We start from the raw sequence: 22,445 nt of genomic DNA on the forward strand, positions 1-22,445 counted from the left end.
ATTCTGTTGGGGTTTTTTTTTGCCAAATGATTCTTGTTCAAAATTAAGATTTGCTCCTTAATCAAAACGTTACGTAGTTTGAAATTATTTATATCGCAAAAATAGGGCACATTGATGTTAATGACTTGCAGTATCAACTTATTTCATACAAAACATAACCTGTATTGCTAAATGAGAACCAACCAATCAGATGACATATAACAAACGTACCAGATGAGTAAGTAATACAACGTCATTGGTAATGTCAAAATGTTTATGATCAAAATTTTACGTATCTCACTAGAAGCATTTTTTGTGATAAAAACTGGTATCGAGTTGGGATCTTATCTTAGTTTACTACAATATATATATATTGCATTCTGCTGATCAGCAAGCAAACATTGAGTTTAACAAATCAATTTATGATTGACATTGTGAGACCTACGAGAAGACAATAAGTCTAGCTTGGTTATAAAGTGACAATTCCATCATAAGTTGTCTCATATTTGATGGTTCAAATGTCGTTCATCAATAGACGTCAGATGGCCTTATTGTTAATTAAATTTTCCTGCTATTATTAACTTATCCTGGTTGGGATGTATGGCTAATCAAATATACGACACCAAAACAAGTACTATTCATTTTGCTCGACATTTTACTGGTTCCAGTGCACAGTTACGATTAAGATGTTTTAAGTGTCAGACAGACAGGCATATTTTACGGTCATTTCATTTTTAATGATATTTGTTCCATATCAAAGGCACCGGTGCTTCAAAGCTAATAGCAAAACTTAAGAATATCTATATCTTAAGAATTAAAAAGTTCTAATTCAAATCATTGGATTTTATGACTTCACAAACAGGTTATAGATTCAGCAGCGCCATTCAGCAGCGCCATTTGATATACACACGCTCTTACAACAAATCTGGCGTAACAGAATGAAAAACTAGTTTGGTTCAATGTAATCAGTGTTAATGGCTTTTTTTAATGCACTTTAACTAGTATACTGAACTAAATGATAATAGAAGATAATAAGTGATTCTTCTATAAAACTAATGCCCACACTAATTCAGCATTCTCTTACAATGCAGAAACTATTTTTTTCTGATATGGAAAATAGATAATATCGAGTTGACATTTGGTTTAAACCTGCATAGTGGCATATGTTTCATTTACAATGTATTTAATTAACACTCTTGACACTTGCATTATCTGACTGTACTTACAAATAATAGAAAATGCACGCATATCTAGTACAGTACCAAATATTCAATTTTATTTTAGATTGAAACAATATCTTATCATCTGAAAGTCTGATCGATAGATTGTTATAGAGGAATAGTGTTAAAAATATTTTAAAACTCCATCAATTCTCATCGATTGTGTAACCTCCGGTGAATCACAAATGATGATGATCACAAACCTTACAATCCTCGCTCCCTGGTAGAAAAAACAGCGGGTGATTTTACATTAGGCTGTATAATAGATTGTATCGTTACTAAAACAGTGTCTCCCTTATCCTGTCTCTAGAATTCATCCATATTTAGTTGGCACGTATAAATGCAAATTACAACATAGATCCGACGAGGACAGCGTGAGAGCCATTTATTCTGGAGTTCTTCATTAAGAAGCTATGATTTCTAAATTCAATCATCATTGTAATGTAATCAAATAAGATAAGAAGAGTCTTACCCTTGAAAATGAAACAATATAATTTGCATTGGATGATAGACATAGTTCTCCTTTTACCGTTCACTTATTTTTCCGGTGCACCCAGTCCGAGCTGGTAATTTATTCCTCTGATGTTATTTTTAAGTGTATGTCATTTTATTTTGTGTACATTATTTCGTGTTTTTACACTATTTACCAAGCATTGTCTCTAGTCATAATTGCATGCTCTTGATTTTTTGCCGCTTTTGGGAGTACTTTTTTGCAACGAAGCTTACATTCACATTAAATTCACATTTTAGATGGTCGTATTTGTTTGACGATTCATTGTAGTGCTTTAATGTGTTGCGGCATTATATATATATTTTTTTTTTGCAGTAATAATCCAAATCTGTACGGTATTTCATATAATCATTTCTTCCAAAAATATTTGTTTTTCTTATTGAAATATTTACATAAACGTTCATGTATTTCATGTCATATTCCATTAGTGAAACAAAAAGGCATACTTAACTTTTTAATTGTTTCTTGAATATTACATCGTGTTATATGAACGAACGCGATAATATAAAGGCAAGAACAGTATAGAAATGCTATTAATGCTAATTGTCCATGAAATACACCTCCTCATTACCTAAACACGTTTGAGGATTCAGCAAAACTCGCATGAAAGAGAACAAACATTGTGTTTTGTATACAACTGGGAGGATGTCTGTCTTTGAACATCATTAATAGGATGTTCTGTGAGTACGTTCGAACGAAACAACTAGTTCCAGTTCTAGTGCATCTTGATTATGTAGGGCAGATCTCGCAACATAATGATGAGAAAAACGTCATGTATATTCGGCATTTAAAGAGTCAAAATGCGTTCAGTGGCAGATAAGATAAAATAGATAACACGATGCGGGCGGGGCGTTAAGGTGGACATAAAACTTGAGTTTAATCATCACTGGTGTCTTTGTAGTTAATTGGATTAATAATCCCGTATTAATGTGAAAGCCGTACAAAACTGAAAGAAATTATTATCATAGAAAACAACATCTATTTTTGCTGGGGAAGAATTTGATAGAATAACAAATGAATCTCGATTTTTATTTTTTCTAATGTATTATTTTCACAAGTATTAAGGGACGTCTGCTTCCCCACTTACGGAGTTGCATCAGAGACACTTAACGATAAATGTACGCCGATTCCTAGCATACCATACTTACTACAGTGTTATAGATATACGACACTAATTATAGCCAGATATATATAGATCTACAAATTAATAACAGGTTCCTCTTGTTAACATAGATCCCGAAAAGATAAAAGTCATGATAGTGTTCTATGTTTTAGTGTGAGCGATTGTACAGGACTGTAATGTCGATTTCTAGTAAACTGAATGTTAAATCGGGATAACATTTTGAAAGAACAGTAGAATAGGATTCGAGTTTTCTCTTCAATTCAAGGCTATCAGAATCAGAAATAATTACATATATTGAAATTCATGTTACATGTATATATACGGAAATGCGTGATCGGTGCAAAAATATTCGGATTTTTTTTATAAGTATCCATATCTACTTTGAGTTTGAATAATTTATACACCAGTAAATGAAATCACACTATCTCATATAACGTTGGGAGTTTTAAAGTAAATACCATTAAGTCATCCCAGAGTAAAGTCATTGCAGAACTCTATAGAAATGTTCTCTTTAAAAGCTTTATAAATTATTTTGTAAAATAAACTTCAAAGAACATATGTGCTGTGCACGGATTAGTTCAAGGCTATGATTTTAAATCTGATAAGGCAGAATATTTAGAGTATTGAATAAAACGTAAAAACAAATTGATAAATGTGAGACCAAATTTTCGGCCTGACGAAGGCCATAAGGTCGAAAATTTTGGCTCACATTTATCCATTTGTTTTTACGTTTTATTCATATTTTATTTGTATTTAGTTCCTTTTTTGCCTTTTAAACGTGGCTGTCATTCACAAATTTATTATTCTTACTGACGTTTAATTTGAGTCACTTCACAACATAGATCATTTTTATTTAGAGTATTATTGCATTTATGGTCTGTTAGTATTTTTCCTAACATGGGCATGTGTTGATCAGAATTCATTGTGTTATTATTTTTGTTAATTATTTTTTGTTATGGAAAATATTGAGCAGAAGGTATTTTTATGGTTAGACAAAACAGTTTGCCTTCACGGACCATAGTGAGCATGTTTCTCAATATCTGACGAATCAAATTAGTAATAAAATAAACTCCACATGACCCGTTTATCACCAGTACCTTCAAGACGTCCCACTCATAATGAAAGAAGGTTGGATAAGCAGAACAACAGAATTAGAATATGTTGAATACCGATCTGATAGAAATGAGTTTTGTTTCCCAGGAGACATGTATAAATATCTGATCTGAAGATTCTGGCTCGCGAAGGCCAAATAAAATAATAAAAGCAAATTAACAGCAATTACACATCTTAGCACTGACGTCAAACTATAGGAATCGTTTCCAGACATTACCAATCTCAATAGTATTAGTCCAAAATTAGTCTTGATGAAAGTAATATTGTTTTAACTTACATGCGTACTTTACTCCAAGGCTATCAAATCACTTAGTTTGTAATCCTTTCAAACTGACAATTATATTTGGGGTTTTTTTACGAGCCTGTTAAATATTTTTTCAATGGTTTTTAAACACGACTTCACCAAAATTTTTCATATATAAAACATTAATGAAGTTTTGGTTTAGTTTGCTTGCACAGATTAAAATGTTATATCGACAAATGATATATAAAACGTGCAGTAGTTCTTTGTCTGGTAGATTGTTAATTCATATCCCAATGCCAAAACACTATCCTCTGCAAAAGCATACTATCTGTATTTTTGAATTAGAAATCTGGAATCTTGAAATAGAAACGCTTTGATCAGCCGAGAAACAATGTTTTGGTAGAAATATTTTTTTTTCAGGTTTCATGTTCTTTTTAATTGAATTTACATAACGGTTAATGAAATAAGATTGTATCTTTGTATTTCATGATTATAAATGTTGTGCTTTATTATATAGTCAATGTTTTCTGTAAACTGAAAATTACTATGTTGAAAATAAAACTCATTATTAACTTTAAGAGATCATGGTTTCGACCATTAAGCACCGTACATCAACTACCTGAAAAATAATCACGACATTGTAATTTCGTTTTGTGGCAAAAAGTGCATATTTTTAAGTGACCTACATTTGATGTAAAAATAACTGATTAGAAACTCGAGTAAATTCATTCATTAAAATGCATTGTATTCCTTAGGGTTTAATTTGTTTGGGAGATGAAAAATTGAATCATTAAATTTTCAAAACTATGTTCTATTGTATAGACGACTTGAATCATTAATAATATTTGAAGTATGCAGGAGATGCTATATTGAAATTTATAAGCACGTGGATAGCTTCTCAAGTCTAATGGCAAAGTTAGGTGCACCCTGCTGGCATTAGCAGCTCTTATTTGCGTCATAAAATCTAATATTACTTTATCTTATGAAATTTCTATCATTCTAAGTACGTCTAACCATAGAATAAAATAAACTGCAACTAAATCTGCTTCATCGCGAAGTAAACCGTTTTCTACATAACCAATACAGTATTTCCAAGTCTAGGCAAATCAATATACCATTAATTCCAAAGAATAAATAAATGTTGTTTTCTATGCAAGAACTGTGTGAATTACGAGTTGTTATATTTCTTCTGTGTTGTATCGTGAGACTAAATCAAAGAAAAATGACTAGAATATAAAATAATGAGGACTATACATTAACAATAATGTTGTTTTTTCCCTCATAATTCATTTTTTCTTGTTTCTTGAAAACATTTATGTTAAAATAATACACATAGCTGGAATACATATGCACGATATCGAATATTACGGTCGATGTTTAGAAATAACGTGACATGTTGCTTGGTGAGCAGCAAGTAATTGTTCCATATAATAATTTCTCGTTTTTCTTATCATAACTGTAACTAAGAGCTACGTTTCAATATTCGTTAATATAACACAGTATTCACAAATATTTGTTTTCTTTAATTGTTACTTTATCAGTTCATATGGGGAATTGCATTTTATACAAAATGTAGACATTTGCAATGTTAGTTCTAACTCAGGTTTAAATATAAGACCGTCTTTAGTGGTCGTTTTCAATCGGATGGAGCTTGTGACCAATTACAGTTTCAACTGTATTTCCCGATTGCACTGCATAGATCTTGTTTCACGTTGCAATGAAAAACAAATTGTTTATAGTTTACACTGACAACCCAAGTAGGACTTCAATAAGTGACCTTACAGTTTACACTGACGACCCAAGTAAGACTTCAATAAGTGTCCTTATAGTTTACACTGACGACCCAAGTAGGACCGCAATGGGTGACCTTATAGTTTACACTGATGATCCAAGTAGGACTGCAAGAAGTGACATTATAGTTTACACTGACGACCCAAGTAGGACTGCAAGGAGTGACCTTATAGTTTACACTGACGACCCAAGTAGGACCGCAAGGAGTGACCTTATAGTTTACACTGACGACCCAAGTAGGACCGCGATAAGTGACCTCATAGTTTACACTGATGACCCAAGTAGGACCGCAATGAGTGCCCTTATAGTTTACACTTACGATCCAAGTAGGACTTCGATGTTTACAATGACGATCCGCGTAGGACTTCATTGAATGACCTTTATTAGCTTACACTGACGACCCAAGTAGGAATTTAGTGAGTGACCTTTACAGTTTACACTGACGACCCATGTAGGACTTCAATTTTACATAGACGACCCAGGTAGGACTTCAATGAGTGACATTATAGTTTACACAGACGACCCAGGTAGGACTTCAATGAATGACATTATAGTTTACACAGACGACCCAGGTAGGACTTCAATGAGTGACCTTTTAGTTTACACAGACGACCCAGGTAGGAATTCAGTGAGTGACCTTATAGTTTTCACAGGCGATCGTTTTGGGAATTCGGTGACTGATCTTTGTAGTTTTTACAGACGACTTAGGTAGGACTTCAATGAGTGACATTATAGTTTACACAGACGACCCAGGTAGGACTTCAATGAGTGACCTTTTAGTTTACACAGACGACCCAGGTAGGAATTCAGTGAGTGACCTTATAGTTTTCACAGGCGATCCATTTAAGAATTCGGTGACTGATCTTTGTAGTTTTTACAGACGACTTAGGTAGGACTTCAATGAGTGACATTATAGTTTACACAGACGACCCAGGTAGGACTTCAATGAATGACATTATAGTTTACACAGACGACCCAGGTAGGACTTCAATGAGTGACCTTTTAGTTTACACAGACGACCCAGGTAGGACTTCAATGAGTGACCTTTTAGTTTACACAGACGACCCAGGTAGGAATTCAGTGAGTGACCTTATAGTTTTCACAGGCGATCGTTTTGGGAATTCGGTGACTGATCTTTGTAGTTTTTACAGACGACTTAGGTAGGACTTCAATGAGTGACATTATAGTTTACACAGACGACCCAGGTAGGACTTCAATGAGTGACCTTTTAGTTTACACAGACGACCCAGGTAGGAATTCAGTGAGTGAAATTATAGTTTTCACAGGCGATCCATTTAGGAATTCGGTGACTGATCTTTGTAGTTTTTACAGACGACTTAGGTAGGACTTCAGTGAGTGACCTTATAGTTTACACAAACGACCCAGGTAGAACTTCATTGAGTGACGACTCAAGTATTAAAATTAAGACTTAAATCAGAGATCTGACGAAACAGACTTCTATACAAAAGATATCTTTTTTCTATTTTTATTGTATAAAGTTGCAATAAGTTAAATTTCAGACCATTTACCATCATTTGTCTGAATGTTCGCATTTCAGGAGATGTTCATATGCTATAGCTGAAGTGTTTGAGGTTTTTTGTTGGTGTTATGCATGTCGTTGGAATAGTCTGATACAGTAACGCATGTTTTTTTTTCTTTGTTCGTAGAATCCGAAAAGTTATATATGTACAATGTTAAAACAGAATTGTTGTCATCAAGGAAAAATAAAATTTATGTGTTGATATAGAAACCTTTTTAAGGTAGTTTTATGAAGGAAAGAAATATAAGTGTTTTATACGTTGATTGTGATTTTCACCCAATAATGTTAAATATCAAGTTCGCACAGTTAAGATTTTGTGGTTAACTTTAAATTTTGGTGTAAACTTGGTGATTAGCCCATTTAAAAACAAGTACTATCGTTCAAAAAAGACAGTCGACGCACTTTCTTGCTTTGTCAGTCTATCATCAAAATATAGAAAGTCCTATTTTGTTTTATTTGGTGCTTTGTGCTATGTTTTATTTAATTATTAAATTAGATCAAGAAATTAACCAATATATATGAAAGTCAAAGGACTGTCCTTGAATGAAAATATTCCGGACACAAATGCCCAACTGGAGCCGTTGTCAACACTTGACCATGCAATAAAATGGGAGGTTGAAAGCTGCATTAATTAAGTATCATGGGTGTCACGTGATGTCAAAGCGAATTCAATAAGACGGTTCGACCGCTTAACGGTTTTCAGACAGATAATACATACAGCTGCTTAGCGTAGATTTCGGCCCAAGTAGAATTTAAAATTTACACCTCCAAATATAAGTTAACAGATTAACAACTTCACTTATTTGAGTTAATGTTTAATGATGGACTCTAATTGCCACCGTCTTTGACATCTTATGAAAAGACTGCTAGAGAATTCTCAACAGCATTCACTGTATGTCACAAAAGACAAATTCCTAAACAAATCCTCAAGATCATATTTAAACTAGATATGGAAGAAATGAGAGGTTAAAACAAAATAGAACTCGTACAGTTGTTTAATATTACTCTCGTCATATACTTCCGTTTTTTAGGTAAACTTTTTTGTTTGTGTTTTCTCATCAATTGTCAATCATTTTACTTACTTTACTTTATGTTTTACTTTTTTGTTGTCATTTTTTATATATTATTTTGTGATGTGTTGTCGATGGTAAAGCGTTTTTTTTAATTTTTCATTGGCCTTTATACATGATTATTGTTTCTTGGGAAATGGGGCATCCTCCCAAGTCAGGGTTTTTAGTCCACTCTCTCTCCCTCAAACCCCTGACATCACTCATTCATATTTAGCGGGTATCGTTCAGCGCCATCTAGTGAGTTTCTTAAATTTAACCCGGATCCAAAATCCTATCAAATCACTCGTAATAGAAACTTTTTGATATAACTTACAAAATGGCTACACATAACGTCATTTTTTTTCAGTAAAGACTCTAAACAGAATCTACAGTTACCATTTTTGCTCATATTGCATCATTTGTGACATCATACAACTTTCAGTTACTATATCGGATCGTCTATTACATCGTATTATTGTTTACCTTTCCACAGACATTTCATGTTAAATCGATTTTCATTGGTGCTTCGCACCCGGAGAAGCCATCAGTCGGAATTGGCTGGACGATACCCGCCAAATATGAATGAGTGATGTCGGGGGTTTGAGGGAGCAAGGGTGGACTCAAAACCCTGACTTGGGAGGATGTGGATAGGGTGTATGTTGTTTATATATATATATATATATATAAAACACTGAATGAACGAATCCAAAATAATAGGGGTATAAAAAACCTAACAATGACAATAACGTAACTTGTGTAGCCCAATTTAAGAAATTTCTGCTATTGTATGGTTTCTGTTTTTTTTAGTTTAGTCCGGAAATATACTGCATGTGTGGAGAAAAGATATTTGCTCCTTTTTAAGGTTTGGCATTTATTATGCAGTTTTACATCTGTTTAGCTTATCTACAGCAAAGCAGAACTGGTAAACGGTAATTATTAAATCGAGTTTTCTTGCCTGTAAATGCTTTATCAATAACCCCATATGTACAATTTTGTTTTTATCTTCTACTGAATAAATTCGTTCGCAGCTACAGAATCTGCCCAGACGTGTTGAACGTAATCCGCAGCTACAAAATCTGCCAGGACGTGTTAAACGTAATCCATGTAATATATGAGCATATAATTCAACTATTGATCATTTAATGCTCAAAGTACTTTCAATGATTTCATTAGTATAATGCTGTCTTAACTGAATCTATTAGCTTCCGTGTGATTGACATTTTCTTTGCAAAGAGTTTACAATTTTTCGTCTAAAGCTATTCCTAATAGAAGTACAGATAAATTGGTAACAATAGCAACCTTTGGAATGAACATCAGTCATGCCAGTAGTCTTTCTGTTTCTGGATATAGCAATTGGTAGTTGGGAGGCATTATTATCCGTCCGTCTCCAGGACAACCGGATGATGTTAGGAAAGTTCTGTTGCTTCGGTAATTCAGTGTTTTGTTTCTCAAGTAAATGAAATTTAGAATTGATTTTATCACCTAAGCCGATTTCTTCTCAATAAAACTGCAATATTGCTATTACAGAGCGAAGTAAAAACTTCAGATAAACACCAACATTCTACCATACTCAGTCTAATTTGCCTGGAAGTTAACAAAAGCCGTCCTTTTCAACTTTTCAAAGATTTTATGAATTATTGCAGCAGTTTTGAACAAAAAAAACTAAGGAAAACCCAGAGATTACACATGTTGAAATTGCCTTAGAAGATAATAAGTGAATAATTAATAGGAATATCTTGGATTGGTGGCCTAGCTTATAAAATATGAATGGATACAATTAATACAGCTGGTGAAACATGTTTGTTTTTTTTTTTCAGATTGCTTCATCACTGCCATACAATTATATGAACTTGTTATATATAGTTAAGTTTATAGTGAAAATCATAAAAAATGTATCTTGCAAACCATTTCCAATTTGTTCTCAGTTACGTATTGGAAATTTTACCTCAGTTTGATTTAAACGTACTTTATATCATCCTTGGTCTAAAACGCATGTAAGTTTTGGTATGTTTAACATACCTTCGAGCTATCGACGTTTCGATAGTCTACCTTTATTTGTAGTATTGATATCGAAATTGAATGTTGTTCAAACAGTTCCAAATATTGCTTTTACCGATTTTTGATAACAATTTCCTGGAAATGAAACTACAATGATTGTTAGTCAAATCTATAGACTGAAGCCGAGAGACCAATTATTCTTATACTTGTATGGTATTATCAGGGATGTCGAACGGAATCGATTTATAATTTCATATCGTCTTATATGCCTTTAGGGTCAGTAAACAAAAAATTGTTGTTTTATTGTTCCATGGATATTTTTATGTGAGATGTGGCACTGAATTCACAGAAGTAACACTATCATTACATTCTGTACCTCAGTTAAACAACCGATTGGTCCATGTGAAACACTTTCCCTTGAGTCATACCCAATACTGCTTTTATAGTCTAATTGACTCAATTTAGTAGTCTATGGTTACATTGCAAATTACACAGAAAACTTAGAAAAGTAAAATCTGCATTTTTATACGGTAATTGCACATATTGTACATCAGTATAGTACAGTGTAGGTTGAAGATCAAACAAATCATTTATTGATCAGCTTTTATTCTGGTTCATCCTATAGCATGTCATACGTGTATTACATAACAGTCTCTGTTATATAAGTGACATATTTATATCGATTTCACATTTCTGTTGAGTGAAATCCTTTATATCTGTCTAGAATAACTTCGAAAAAATGAACGAAGTATTTTTTAATCTCTTTTATAAGCTAAGAAATCACGGCAGATAATTGTTTTATAGTTAAAAAATGATACGGTATGTTGATTTCATTTAGATATAATTCTCAACACGCCATAAAGATGCACGCATTCTCCTGGTTAAGGTGCGCATATTTCTGAATGGCCTTGGGTACCGTATTTCATTACTGATTATTAACTTTTTTTCCAAAAGAAAAAACAATTCATGCCCAATTTATTATAAAAAGTTACTGTCTGTAATCTGAAAATAAAAAAAATATGAAGAATTTAAAGGAAAACTTCTACTTAACTCAACTGAATGTTCAAAGAATTCCGGAGACCAGAAAAAAAATCTGCTATCAAGCATGAAAATCCCGTCCTTCCCTATTTGATGATAAAATGGTCGGTGCTTTTTACACATGACTTTCCACGGTTGATTCTAAAAGTCATATTATGCGTTGTGTCCTTGAGATCTCTGTTACGACAAACTGAGATAATACATGTAGTTTATATATTGAAGAACACCTTATCGACAGAAATTATCAGCTCAGCTGATATACAAATTGTAATTTCACGGGCGACAAACCATGTAATTTCAGTGTATGTCGTTGGCGGCAACATGTTTTCATGTATATACCTGTATTTGTAAGATGATACTGGGTGAAATACCATGAGATCAAAGTGGTTCTAACAGCGTTACAACCACTTTGAATGCTATTTTTTCACGAAATTGAGCAAAGTAAAACTAAAACGTTTTTGACCAAAAAAAAAGACTTGATTTCAAGAATAGAAATTAAAAATGATTGACAGGATAATATTAATTAACTGTTCACTTTCATGGGACTTTGTTTATTGTAAACAACATATTCTATAATCCCACAAACACATGTTTTCCTTTATACCGTAGTCTAATTTAAAGCCAACACACGGAAGCCCTGTATTGATTTTCCTGGAAGTAAGCTGGATATGCTAATTCATCCATTATATAGGAAAAAATACCGGAAACAGACCTATAGAACTACAGAGCCCTACAAAGATAGAGACAACAACGTTAATACTTATGGCGACAAGTCAGCACGCTGTCGATATCATAAACGGAAACGTAACAACATACTGACAGTGATGATCGTCAAACTTTACAACTAGGAACTGTTTAACAGGCTTTCTCTGTTATAGTCAGGCCTTCATTCTGTTTTGATTGCAACAAGAGCCAATAATGTTGTTGATTGTGAAGAAAGAATAACAAACAATTCAGGTGGAAAACATAGACTCCGGCAAGATTACATCGATCGACCATAGTTCCCTGCTTACAACTTCAAATTTAGCATCTGCAATTTTTCAATATGCACTTCTTTTATGTTCCAATCAAAACAGATTTATTTGCATGCTTGATAAAACTTCAAAATGTAAAATATGAGGTACAAAAACTTATATCTACTTGCTTTGATGATTGAAACGCACAATCTATGCGAGAAGCTCCCAATCCTAGCTCTATTTATTTTATTATAAAGTCTACTCTTTGTATCTGTGCTCAGTAGTAAAGTCATAAACAACAAAAGAAATCCTTTTAACCTTCAATGAAGCGTGGGTTGTTAAGTGCATTGAAAGCTTCAACGATGCCTTGCCAGTTTTTTTTTTTTTTTGGTTTTGGTTTTGTTTTTGTTTTTTGGTTTTTTTTTTGGTTTCAAAAGTGAATAATTGTATCATCGGCATATTTCACACGTCTCTGTTGCACTGTTTGGGTTTAAATCTTAGTTAATGTTTTCGATTACACCATGATAACGAAATATCCGACAAAAATGTCTATTTTTGAAAAGATTTTAGCATATTATATGTTAACAAAATGGAGAATTTTTTTAATGACGCCAAAACGTTACGAAATTTGTCTTATATTTCACTACAGTTGCTGTCTTTTGTGTTTAATCTACGTTAATTTTCCTTATTAAGCTTATTTTCCTCTGTAACATTATTACAGTTTAATCATGTGGAAAATGCGAAACTACCACGTCTAAGAATAGACCAGAAATTGGTAGTGCGTGTAGTTTTTTGTCTAGTGAGCCTACGTCATAGTGGGAATATGGGAATTAAAAGCTATTATTTTTCTTATCGAAGCATTTGTATTTCTCAGTAATGTGTACAATTATGTTATTAATTATTCAGAAACCCAGTCGGCGTCCTAACAACACTGCATTGGGGAAGAGCACAATCGTGACACAATTTAAGTTATTAGTAAGCACATAAGTAGTAATGGCTCATCTGCTGTTCATATTTAAAACAATTGGGAAGTGTGTATAGTTCATATTAGCATTCCTGGTACTGGAACCCTTCAGTGCTCTTCCAAGTATTCATAGCACCGAAGAGGTATGTTACTTCGTATGCATGTCCAATGTTTCTGCAAGGCAGGATGGCTATGCAGTGCCTCACCTCCACTGCACTGGGGATATGTTCAGAAATTCTGGGTGTTACAGATGACCTTTCAGTGCCTATGAACCATAATTGGTACGATTTATGACTGAAGGTTTGATTTGTCTAATATGTCCTTTTTTGTCGATTATACAAGTTCATGGGTTTTTTTTTGTGGTATGATTTCTTCGATTGTGGACATACTAGTAAGAAGCTGTGAAAGATAACACTAAGCATGGAATTTTCCTCCTTAGAATAGAAAAATTATCTTTACTCGGTTGTCTTGGATAGAACGACTCTATAACATTATGATACTAAAATATAAACAGTGTGTCTGATAAATTAAAAACAACTCATGAATTATACAAAGAAACTGAAAAAATGCAAGTCTAAACAACAATACTTGGTTATAGAAAACAAGGTAATATTGTATTGAAATAGTATCTTCTGTTTTGATTAATACAAAATAGAGATTGATTTTTATTATGTTAACCCAATGAAATAAGGAGGATAGTAGAGGGTTGAGTTACCCATGAAACAAAGTTCATTCAAATATAATCTAAAGGTTTTGTTTAAGAGTGTGAGAAAATATAGTATACTGAAGGAGTGATATGAACTATATTGATCTACAAAATTGAAAATTCCAATGACATTTTTATGCATTTCTGGTATCACCACGTGAAATGAATTATTGCATTCAGTTAATAGTCAAAATATCAAACATTCGTATTGAAAACATAAATAATAATTAATGAAGATGTTTTCATTGAATTACATCAATCATCTCACTCTAGCTGTTATAACCTTATTGGAAAATCAATCACTGAATAGAAATGGTTGTTTGAAACTGCAGACTTTTGATTAAATAGAATAGATAAATTGGTATCTTTTGACTAGTTATTATTTTTTATTCGGTACAGTCATTTTGCTGTTAACCTAAATAGCATGGTCAAAAGGCATTAAATCGTCCCGGGTTTTATATAAGTCCGAGCTTATCTTGATCACCATCGTCTTCTTTTAGACGATGTCGTCTATTACGTCGTTTCCAATGACTTTTGTACAAGCTGTGTCAGCAATTGATACATACATTTTTTGCCCTGTCAGCATTGAATGTGTGTACAAAAACAAGAAGTTAGTTTTACATAACAATGTTATAAATTGACCAACTTTTCCATTTTGAAAATGTTTGTCTCTTACTATTTATAACGCCAATACTAATTTAGCTACAGTAGTGAAGTCAGAAAACAATGCCCGTGTTAATGAAGCATCTCTTTATTTAAACAAATGCCTTCATTAATTCAAACATTGCATTTACAATTCGTTTTGTTACCTTCTTGTTGCAAAATGAGAAAGATTAAAATAGCATCGCTTTTTTTCGTCATAAAATCGAAATTAGATGTCAAGTAGTAGCATTGGAAGGGTGTTTGAATTTTAATTATCGACTGTTTGGATTCTGCTAAGAATACTTGACATTTAGAACAAGTATGCAAGAAGAAAATCATTAATCATTACATCCTGTTGAAATATTCAGCTTAATGTCAAACCCAATCTGCTGCTTGTAATCGTATTAGCAAACATTGCGCAATCCCATCTTCATGTCAAATATTCATTTCTCATAATATAAGAAAGTTCAGCGTTCATCTGTAACAACGCTTACCATGTTACTAAATAGTATTTAGACAATGGAAGAAACAGCTAAACCATAGAGATAAATCTAAGGCAGAAAGCCAAAGAAAAGTTCCTTACTATTTGATAAGGTCCTTGATGTGAAAATGTTTATTGGTCACTATGATATAAGAAAACCGCTTGTACAAATACTAGTAATAAGTAGTAACTGTTAAATTACTTTGTTTTTAGTTTGTTTATTGTTTTTGTTTTTGTTTTTGTTTTTGTTTTTTTAGTATTTTCAATTTATTTTCTTTACACTGTAAATAGGATTGTCCGCATTTTACATTTTGTTGCCAAGCTCCATGCATTGACAGGTGTCCGTTTTCTTGACGCCGACCTTACAACATACTTGGGAAATATTCAAATCATGTTTTTTTTACCGACAAACCTTAGCAAACCTCTGTACATGTAATATCAACATTTGCTCTTAACTTGTTTTAGGTACTGCCCATGGCACCTAGAGGTTAGAGACCAGCAATTCTATTTCCCTTCGTCTTCAGTGATAATTTAACCATTTTAAAAGACTATCAACAATTATACTTTAAGATAACGAAGATTATATATCACTATAATTCTACATATGTGTCTGTTAAAACATAAACATAAAGGGCTCGCAGTGAAATACTGGCCACTGGAAGTGAATGATCTATAAAAATCATGCATTATTTTCACAAATTAGGGGTATATTCTTGAAAACACTTAATGCCAAATGTAACGAATATACAGAACCTTTTTTCCATTCATAAACAGTTTTAATTTTTAAAATCAAATGGATATTTTTTCACAACGCAGTGAGGATAAGGCTGTAAATTGTGTGTAGGACTATCTTTTTCTAATACTTGTTTGTTTAATTAGTGATCTATAACTTACAGTGTCCCATTTTTTTCCAGATTACGTTTCTTTACGGGTAAACAGTTTTTTATAAGTCGCTTTATTTGTAAGCCGAAATTTTGTATTAACTAGTAGTTCATTTTTTTCCAGTGTAAATCCTGCTTTTGGTAACTAATGGTTTTTTTTCTGCCTGAGACAAATCTTTTTGTCGTTCTGCAATAATGAAATAATTCTACCTGAAAACAATGCTCAAGACAAATGCAGCAGTTTTGCTTGCATCAACTTATTTTATTTTAAATCTTTTGTCAGAATATTTTCTTATTCACAGTAACAGAAACCAGAATTAGATCTCTTTTATTCCCTTGCCGATTTGGCTGATAGATTAGCGATTATCTTGTCAGTTTGGGAACGAAAATTCTGCGACTCTGATTTCTGGAAATTTATTAAGTATGCATCGGTTCCCTTGATAGGCTAAACTTAAGTCAGAATTGTCAACTAGGATTTTACGCTTTGAAGACCCACGGTTGATGTTAAATCGGTTTTTAATGCTAGTTTCAGCTTTATTTGTATTAGTTCCGTGATAATTGTGTTTTCAGCCAGGGAGGAATTTCTTCCCTGTATTTAGTACTTTTCTTATCTTTTGTGCATAGTCACTAATGTCATGCCAAAAAAAGAGACAACAATATATTAGTCGATATCTGATATCGTTGGTAATGAAGAGGGGGTCGCTATTGTTTAATTTATCACGGGTGCATTTCTCAAAAGATGTAAATTGTACATTGATTGATGCATTTTAAAACAATTTGCATCAATTTAAGTAGCTGTCTTAATAAAAATCAGACAGGGTTTGATTGGTGAAAAAACCTACCGAATTCACTTCAGAAACAGTTAGTGACCACACAACTAGACTTAGTTTGTTGCACTTACTTAGGGTGTGTATGAAATGGTACTTAGCAGAAGTATCGTTCTTGATTTGGTTGATTTTATTTATTTCAGTGTGAGATAAATGTATGATTTTCTCAAAAATGCGGATAAATATACAGAGCAGAAATAAAGCATGTGGAGACCGAGAAAACATCATTTGTTGAAGTTCGTTGGATTTTTCTACACCATGAATCGCCTTTACTATAGGCAGTGTTTAAATGTTATGTGTTCGCTGAAATATTCCATTTCATTCGTTTTGTTAATGTTCATAATATTTATGCATTTCTTTTTTTTCAGTTATGGTGACATGGTACCTCACACTATTCCTGGTAAAGTTGTCGGTGGTATTTGTTCACTTAGTGGTGTCTTAGTAATTGCTTTGCCAGTTCCTGTTATAGTATCAAATTTTAGTCGTATATATCATCAAAATCAACGAGCAGATAAACGAAAAGCTCAAAAGGTAAGGCGAACGATTAAACTAAACACGTGTTAAGATAAATATTTTGGAGGAAGATAAAACAAGGAATATCACAATTCGTACAACTAAGGAAATATGAATATTTACTATGTGAGGGCTAAGCCATAGTCAAGAAACAAATACTTATTATATAAGGATAGATAAAGAAGTAATTTTAACGAAAGTCGAGACTAACTCATATAAGGCAAATAACTCGTTGACCTAGATAAATATTTGAGACTGTGCTGTATCGCGGCAACTTATTACCAAGGTTTAAGTACTTCAAAAAAAAACCAGAAAACGCACTTTTTATACGATCTGTTATTTTTTTCAAATTGCAATAATTCTAGACTTCACAAAAAACGACATAGCCCCGATTACTTTTATGCTTATACTTATTTCACAAGACATAATAGTCAATATTAGTTAATGTTCTCAGTGATGTAATGTCTTATTATGATACTGCTAGTCGTCTGGTTTAACTGATGCTGGTCGGAAAGGCTGTCTTTATTTGTTTCTTTGGCAGAGATTATCGGAATCAAGAATCAATCATTGTTACAACGTTCCTAGAACTCACTCTTATAAAGACCCTTCATTTATCAAATGTGTCTGGTTCGTATAGTACACATGACATGCTTTGCGTTACCATAAACTTCTTGAATCTCTACGGTAGCATTTTAAAATTTGCCATGCTTAACGTGGTACGCTATCAACCGAACTTATGGTCAATGTCAATTAAAACGGGTATCAGCTAGGCCTACGCCTCTGTCACATTCAGTTCTAAACCCCTCCTCTTTATGCAAATTAGTAAAGACCTTTGCGGATTTGCATACGTAGTGTATTGTTCACATCCAATAGGCCAACGAAGTGATATGCAGAAAATCAAGAAGCGGTTATAGCTCTATAGAGGGGGTTGCAACTGCGGGCACGGTGTACAATATTGTCTTAGTCTTAAATGGACTTTTTGAAAATCCTGCTGCAGACATTATGGTATTGTTTTATACAACTCTCAGGTAGTAAGATTGGACTTGTACATCCCATTGGTGCAATATGATTGTTTGAAATAAAATCCAAAATTGCTCTGCTGAGCCATTAGCAAGAACAATCGTCACCTTTTATAGTACTACCACAATATATACAATAATATACCCAGTACAATGTATATTCAAAAAAAATACGTTAATCTGTTGCAATATAAGTTTTAAACGTTATCAGAAGAAAGAAGGAAAGTCCTTCGTGTACTAAAATTAGACCGGCGTGGTATCATGTAAAGGTCAATATAGACCCAGAGCAGTAAAATAATGATTGAGATGATAGATTTATACTCTAAACGACTGAGTAGTGATATACTACTAAAATACGGCACCACCTCATAATTATTTAATCGGTTTTTCCAACATACAACGTTGGTGTTACGTAGCTCGTAAAATAGCCTGCTGATCACGACCAGTTGTGTGTATCTTTAATAAGGATAATTGGAACCTCAAACATTAAGAAAAGTACCACTATTCAATTAAGATTTTGTAGTTTAATGAATTATTTTGAATGCTTAATTGATGTTGAAGATAAGAATTTGATACCACATTAGTTTGATAATATTATTAAAATCGCATGTTATACTTTGTTTTATAGAAGGCCAGATTAGCACGCATCCGGATGGCTAAAAATGCCAGCGGTGCTGCCTTTATTAGTAGTAAAAAACGGGCAGAGGAGAGGCTACGTGCTAAAGAGAGTGGTATAGAGTTAGACGATGCCCCTGAAAATTTCCTTGAAATGCAACATCACCATCTACTCAGCTGTTTAGAGAAAACAACGGTGAGCTTTTAGACTTTCTGCACACTTATCTTAAAATGTGTAATGCATGGACATATTGATCGAGTGCAAAGTATAACTTCTGCTTTACAAATGGAATCCAATATATAGAATTTTGACACTTATTGCATCAGCTGCTACCTGCATCAGAGTCTATAGTTTTTTCTCCTGCAGTTTTCATGTATTCAGATCTCTATATATAAGTCCCTGTGGTGATGGCCATGTTAATTGTGTAATACATGCATATTAATTATCATTTTTGTCACAAGTCTGTAATGATATGTATGAAGTTGTAAATTATGTTTTGAAAATATTCTGCTTCTATCTGTTTTCATTACATTGATATAAAAAAATATAGGTACCTAATGGTACAAAATAATAACTTGATGTAACTTCGTTATTTCTCTAAAATCCAGCCATAGTTCACAGATGACTGTATATTTCTGGAAACATATATTAAATAATTAATCTAACATAGATTAGTGAGATTCAGTATGATTCATAGTCATTGTGATTTTTCTAACTTCTATAAACTTCTAGACTTCTAAATTTTCAGAATAACCAAACATATTGTACAAACAAGAATATGACGGTAAACAGTTACACTTAGATAATAAAAACATGCATTTATTTTAATTAAAGGCTTTTTGCTTATTAGATTAGATAAATTTATCAACAGCAAAACAAACGAAGCACGCCTAATGTTTGATGCACATTTTCAACTTCTAATTTACGCGAACTATTTCTGCAATATAGATTGACCATATTACTAATTGGTGTTGGGCGATAACCCTATGGAATAAATTTTTTCACATTTTTGCTAATTCTAAATGGATGCACTGCTATGAATCTTCTGATCTGAATTATGATTAATGGATTAATGCTTTCTAATATCAGCTACCCAAGGATTTTTCGCGTGAAAGGGAATTGATTGGCTTTTCATTGCATGCTACTTAAGATGAAAGGGTCTTATTTTTATTCTACTTGGGATCGCTTTTTGTAGGACCGTGTATTTGTTGAAATGGATATGGCTTTTAACGGAGCTCTCAATAAACCCTCGGAGACACCCCCTCCCTCCCCGGACCCCTCCCTAGTTTCCTTGGAGAGGAGACGTTCCACGGGCTGTTGTGCTCGTAGGTTCAACACACATCGAAGATTTTTTATCAATAAGGTAATGTATGGTGTAATCCCGTTCGGTCCTTGGGTTCGTCTTTCGTTTCTTACTGCTTTTTAACTTCACTTGTTTTAGTCATTTTAGATGATAGTTTTGATAATAGTTTTACTTTGTACAGATTGTTGTTGATTTGTTGCTTTGTTCAGTGACTGCTATACAGATGCTGTGGAATGTTGCACTGTATCAGTCACGTGGTTTGTTATTTTGTGCTTTCTTTCCTCCTCATTCACTTAGTTCAGAGCATTGCTTCACTTAAGCCCACGCATGTGCTTATATGATTCTTATTGTTTGCATGAACACTTAATACCAAATTATACCCAAAACGGTGAGTATAAAATAAGGAGTGAAATTTCGCTTAAGTTACTCACAATTTAACTTTTATTCCAGTTGAAATGTCACTCATTAATTTTATTTTTTTAATTCATTTACTTTACTTAAGTTATTATTAACTTTGCAAGTGAACGTGATTTTTTTTTTGTGGCTCATAACAGATATAAGAGCGTTTCAATTTATTTACATTATAGATGTGCTGTGTTCATATGATTTATAATATTCACCATTTTCCCTATTACAAACATCCTAATATCTCCGTGTCAATATTTTATTTTGGAATATCTTACTTATAGATGGACTCTTACATTCGAGTACTCTAGGAATAGAACTTTTAAAATCATAAACAATTCTCAAGTTCATATTTGTATTAATTACACAAGGACAAAAAGATTTATCAAATTAAAAAAAACAACAGGGAGTAGTTTATATTATAACCTAATAGAATGAGTCAAGTTAAATCAGTATTTCAAATTGTCACAACCTAAGTAACAAATGAATCCTTGACAAGTCTAGGCAATGTCGGAAATTAGTCTAAGTCAGTGATTTTAATAATTCTGGAAACAGGCATCCAATTTTGGCTTGTCATTGATGACAATGAGGCTGTAGATATACCAATGAGTTGAGGATAGCTGCTAGTATATTTATTTCCACAATGGTTTTAAATTGATAATGTCGCCTTTGAGAAGTTTTGAATTGAAAAGTTTGAAATTAAAAATCACTTGAAAAGACCTTTCGTAAATAGATGGATAAATTTATGTAAATCTATGCCCTTACCAGTACCATCTTTCCTACTTTACACATGTGTCACATCTCTTACTTGTTGATATAATGGAAATTGATACCAAGTACTCATCGAATCAGTTAAACACACACACACATAAGTTTTTATAACAAAATGTACTGCATTGAACACAGGGATAACATATTGTTTATATATAGATCCAATTCTCCGACTAAATAAAGAGGGAATTAAAATCAAGTATACGCAATCTGAAACAAGGAAGAATTCATAAACTATTGTGCATTTACAAATTTTAAGTAAACTCATAGATTATGTTTGTGGTACCATCCCACTTGTCCCGCATCTGTAAATTCCAGGCAAACTTTAAGTGACATTTCGTATGACAAGTGAGAGGTAATCTCCTAATTATGACGATCAATTTAGTAATATTTCCTCTTTTCAGAAAACTTTTGACCATATGTTTCATTTTTTTGTGTCATTTGTTTTTTAAGCTCCATTGATATATAAAATTATTAAGCCTTTTTTTTAATTAAAACTATTTGACTATTACTCATTCGTATGTTTTAATTCATTGAATTGTTTTTTTCGTTTTTATTATACTTAAGTTACTGTTTTATTGTCAATAAATAGAAAAAAAAACTATAGCTGTATCTAAACCTTATGTAAACATACCTCAAAAATAATTTGGCAGGCCAAATGGGATGGTTTGTTTTTACAAATGTAGAACAAATAGGTATAAACAATGTGCATACTAAGTACAACTTGATTTAGTTTCGGTGTCGAATTATAAGTA

At 32.8% G+C, this 22,445-nt stretch overlaps 1 protein-coding gene across 4 annotated transcripts in view; it reads left to right on the forward strand.

Annotated features, from left to right (window-relative positions):
• LOC148629192 (potassium voltage-gated channel protein Shal-like) overlaps window positions 1–22,445 on the forward strand; it is a 44,099-nt gene that overhangs the window by 17,292 nt on the left and 4,362 nt on the right. The window contains exons 2-5 of one of the 4 annotated variants that reach the window (XM_088545854.1): window positions 17,432–17,594; window positions 19,224–19,406; window positions 19,960–19,995; window positions 20,407–20,574. In XM_088545854.1, the coding sequence (XP_088401980.1) occupies window positions 17,432–17,594; window positions 19,224–19,406; window positions 19,960–19,995; window positions 20,407–20,574 (550 nt within the window). The remainder of the gene's footprint in view (window positions 1–17,431; window positions 17,595–19,223; window positions 19,407–19,959; window positions 19,996–20,406; window positions 20,575–22,445) is intronic. The other 3 variants (XM_088545876.1, XM_088545865.1, XM_088545886.1) reach the window with 3 other exon arrangements.

The sequence above is a fragment of the Perna viridis genome, chromosome 1 (genome assembly GCF_037379345.1).
Source record: "Perna viridis isolate PV_CMFRI_1.1 ecotype Kerala chromosome 1, ASM3737934v1, whole genome shotgun sequence".
Lineage (NCBI taxonomy): Eukaryota > Metazoa > Mollusca > Bivalvia > Mytilida > Mytilidae > Perna > Perna viridis.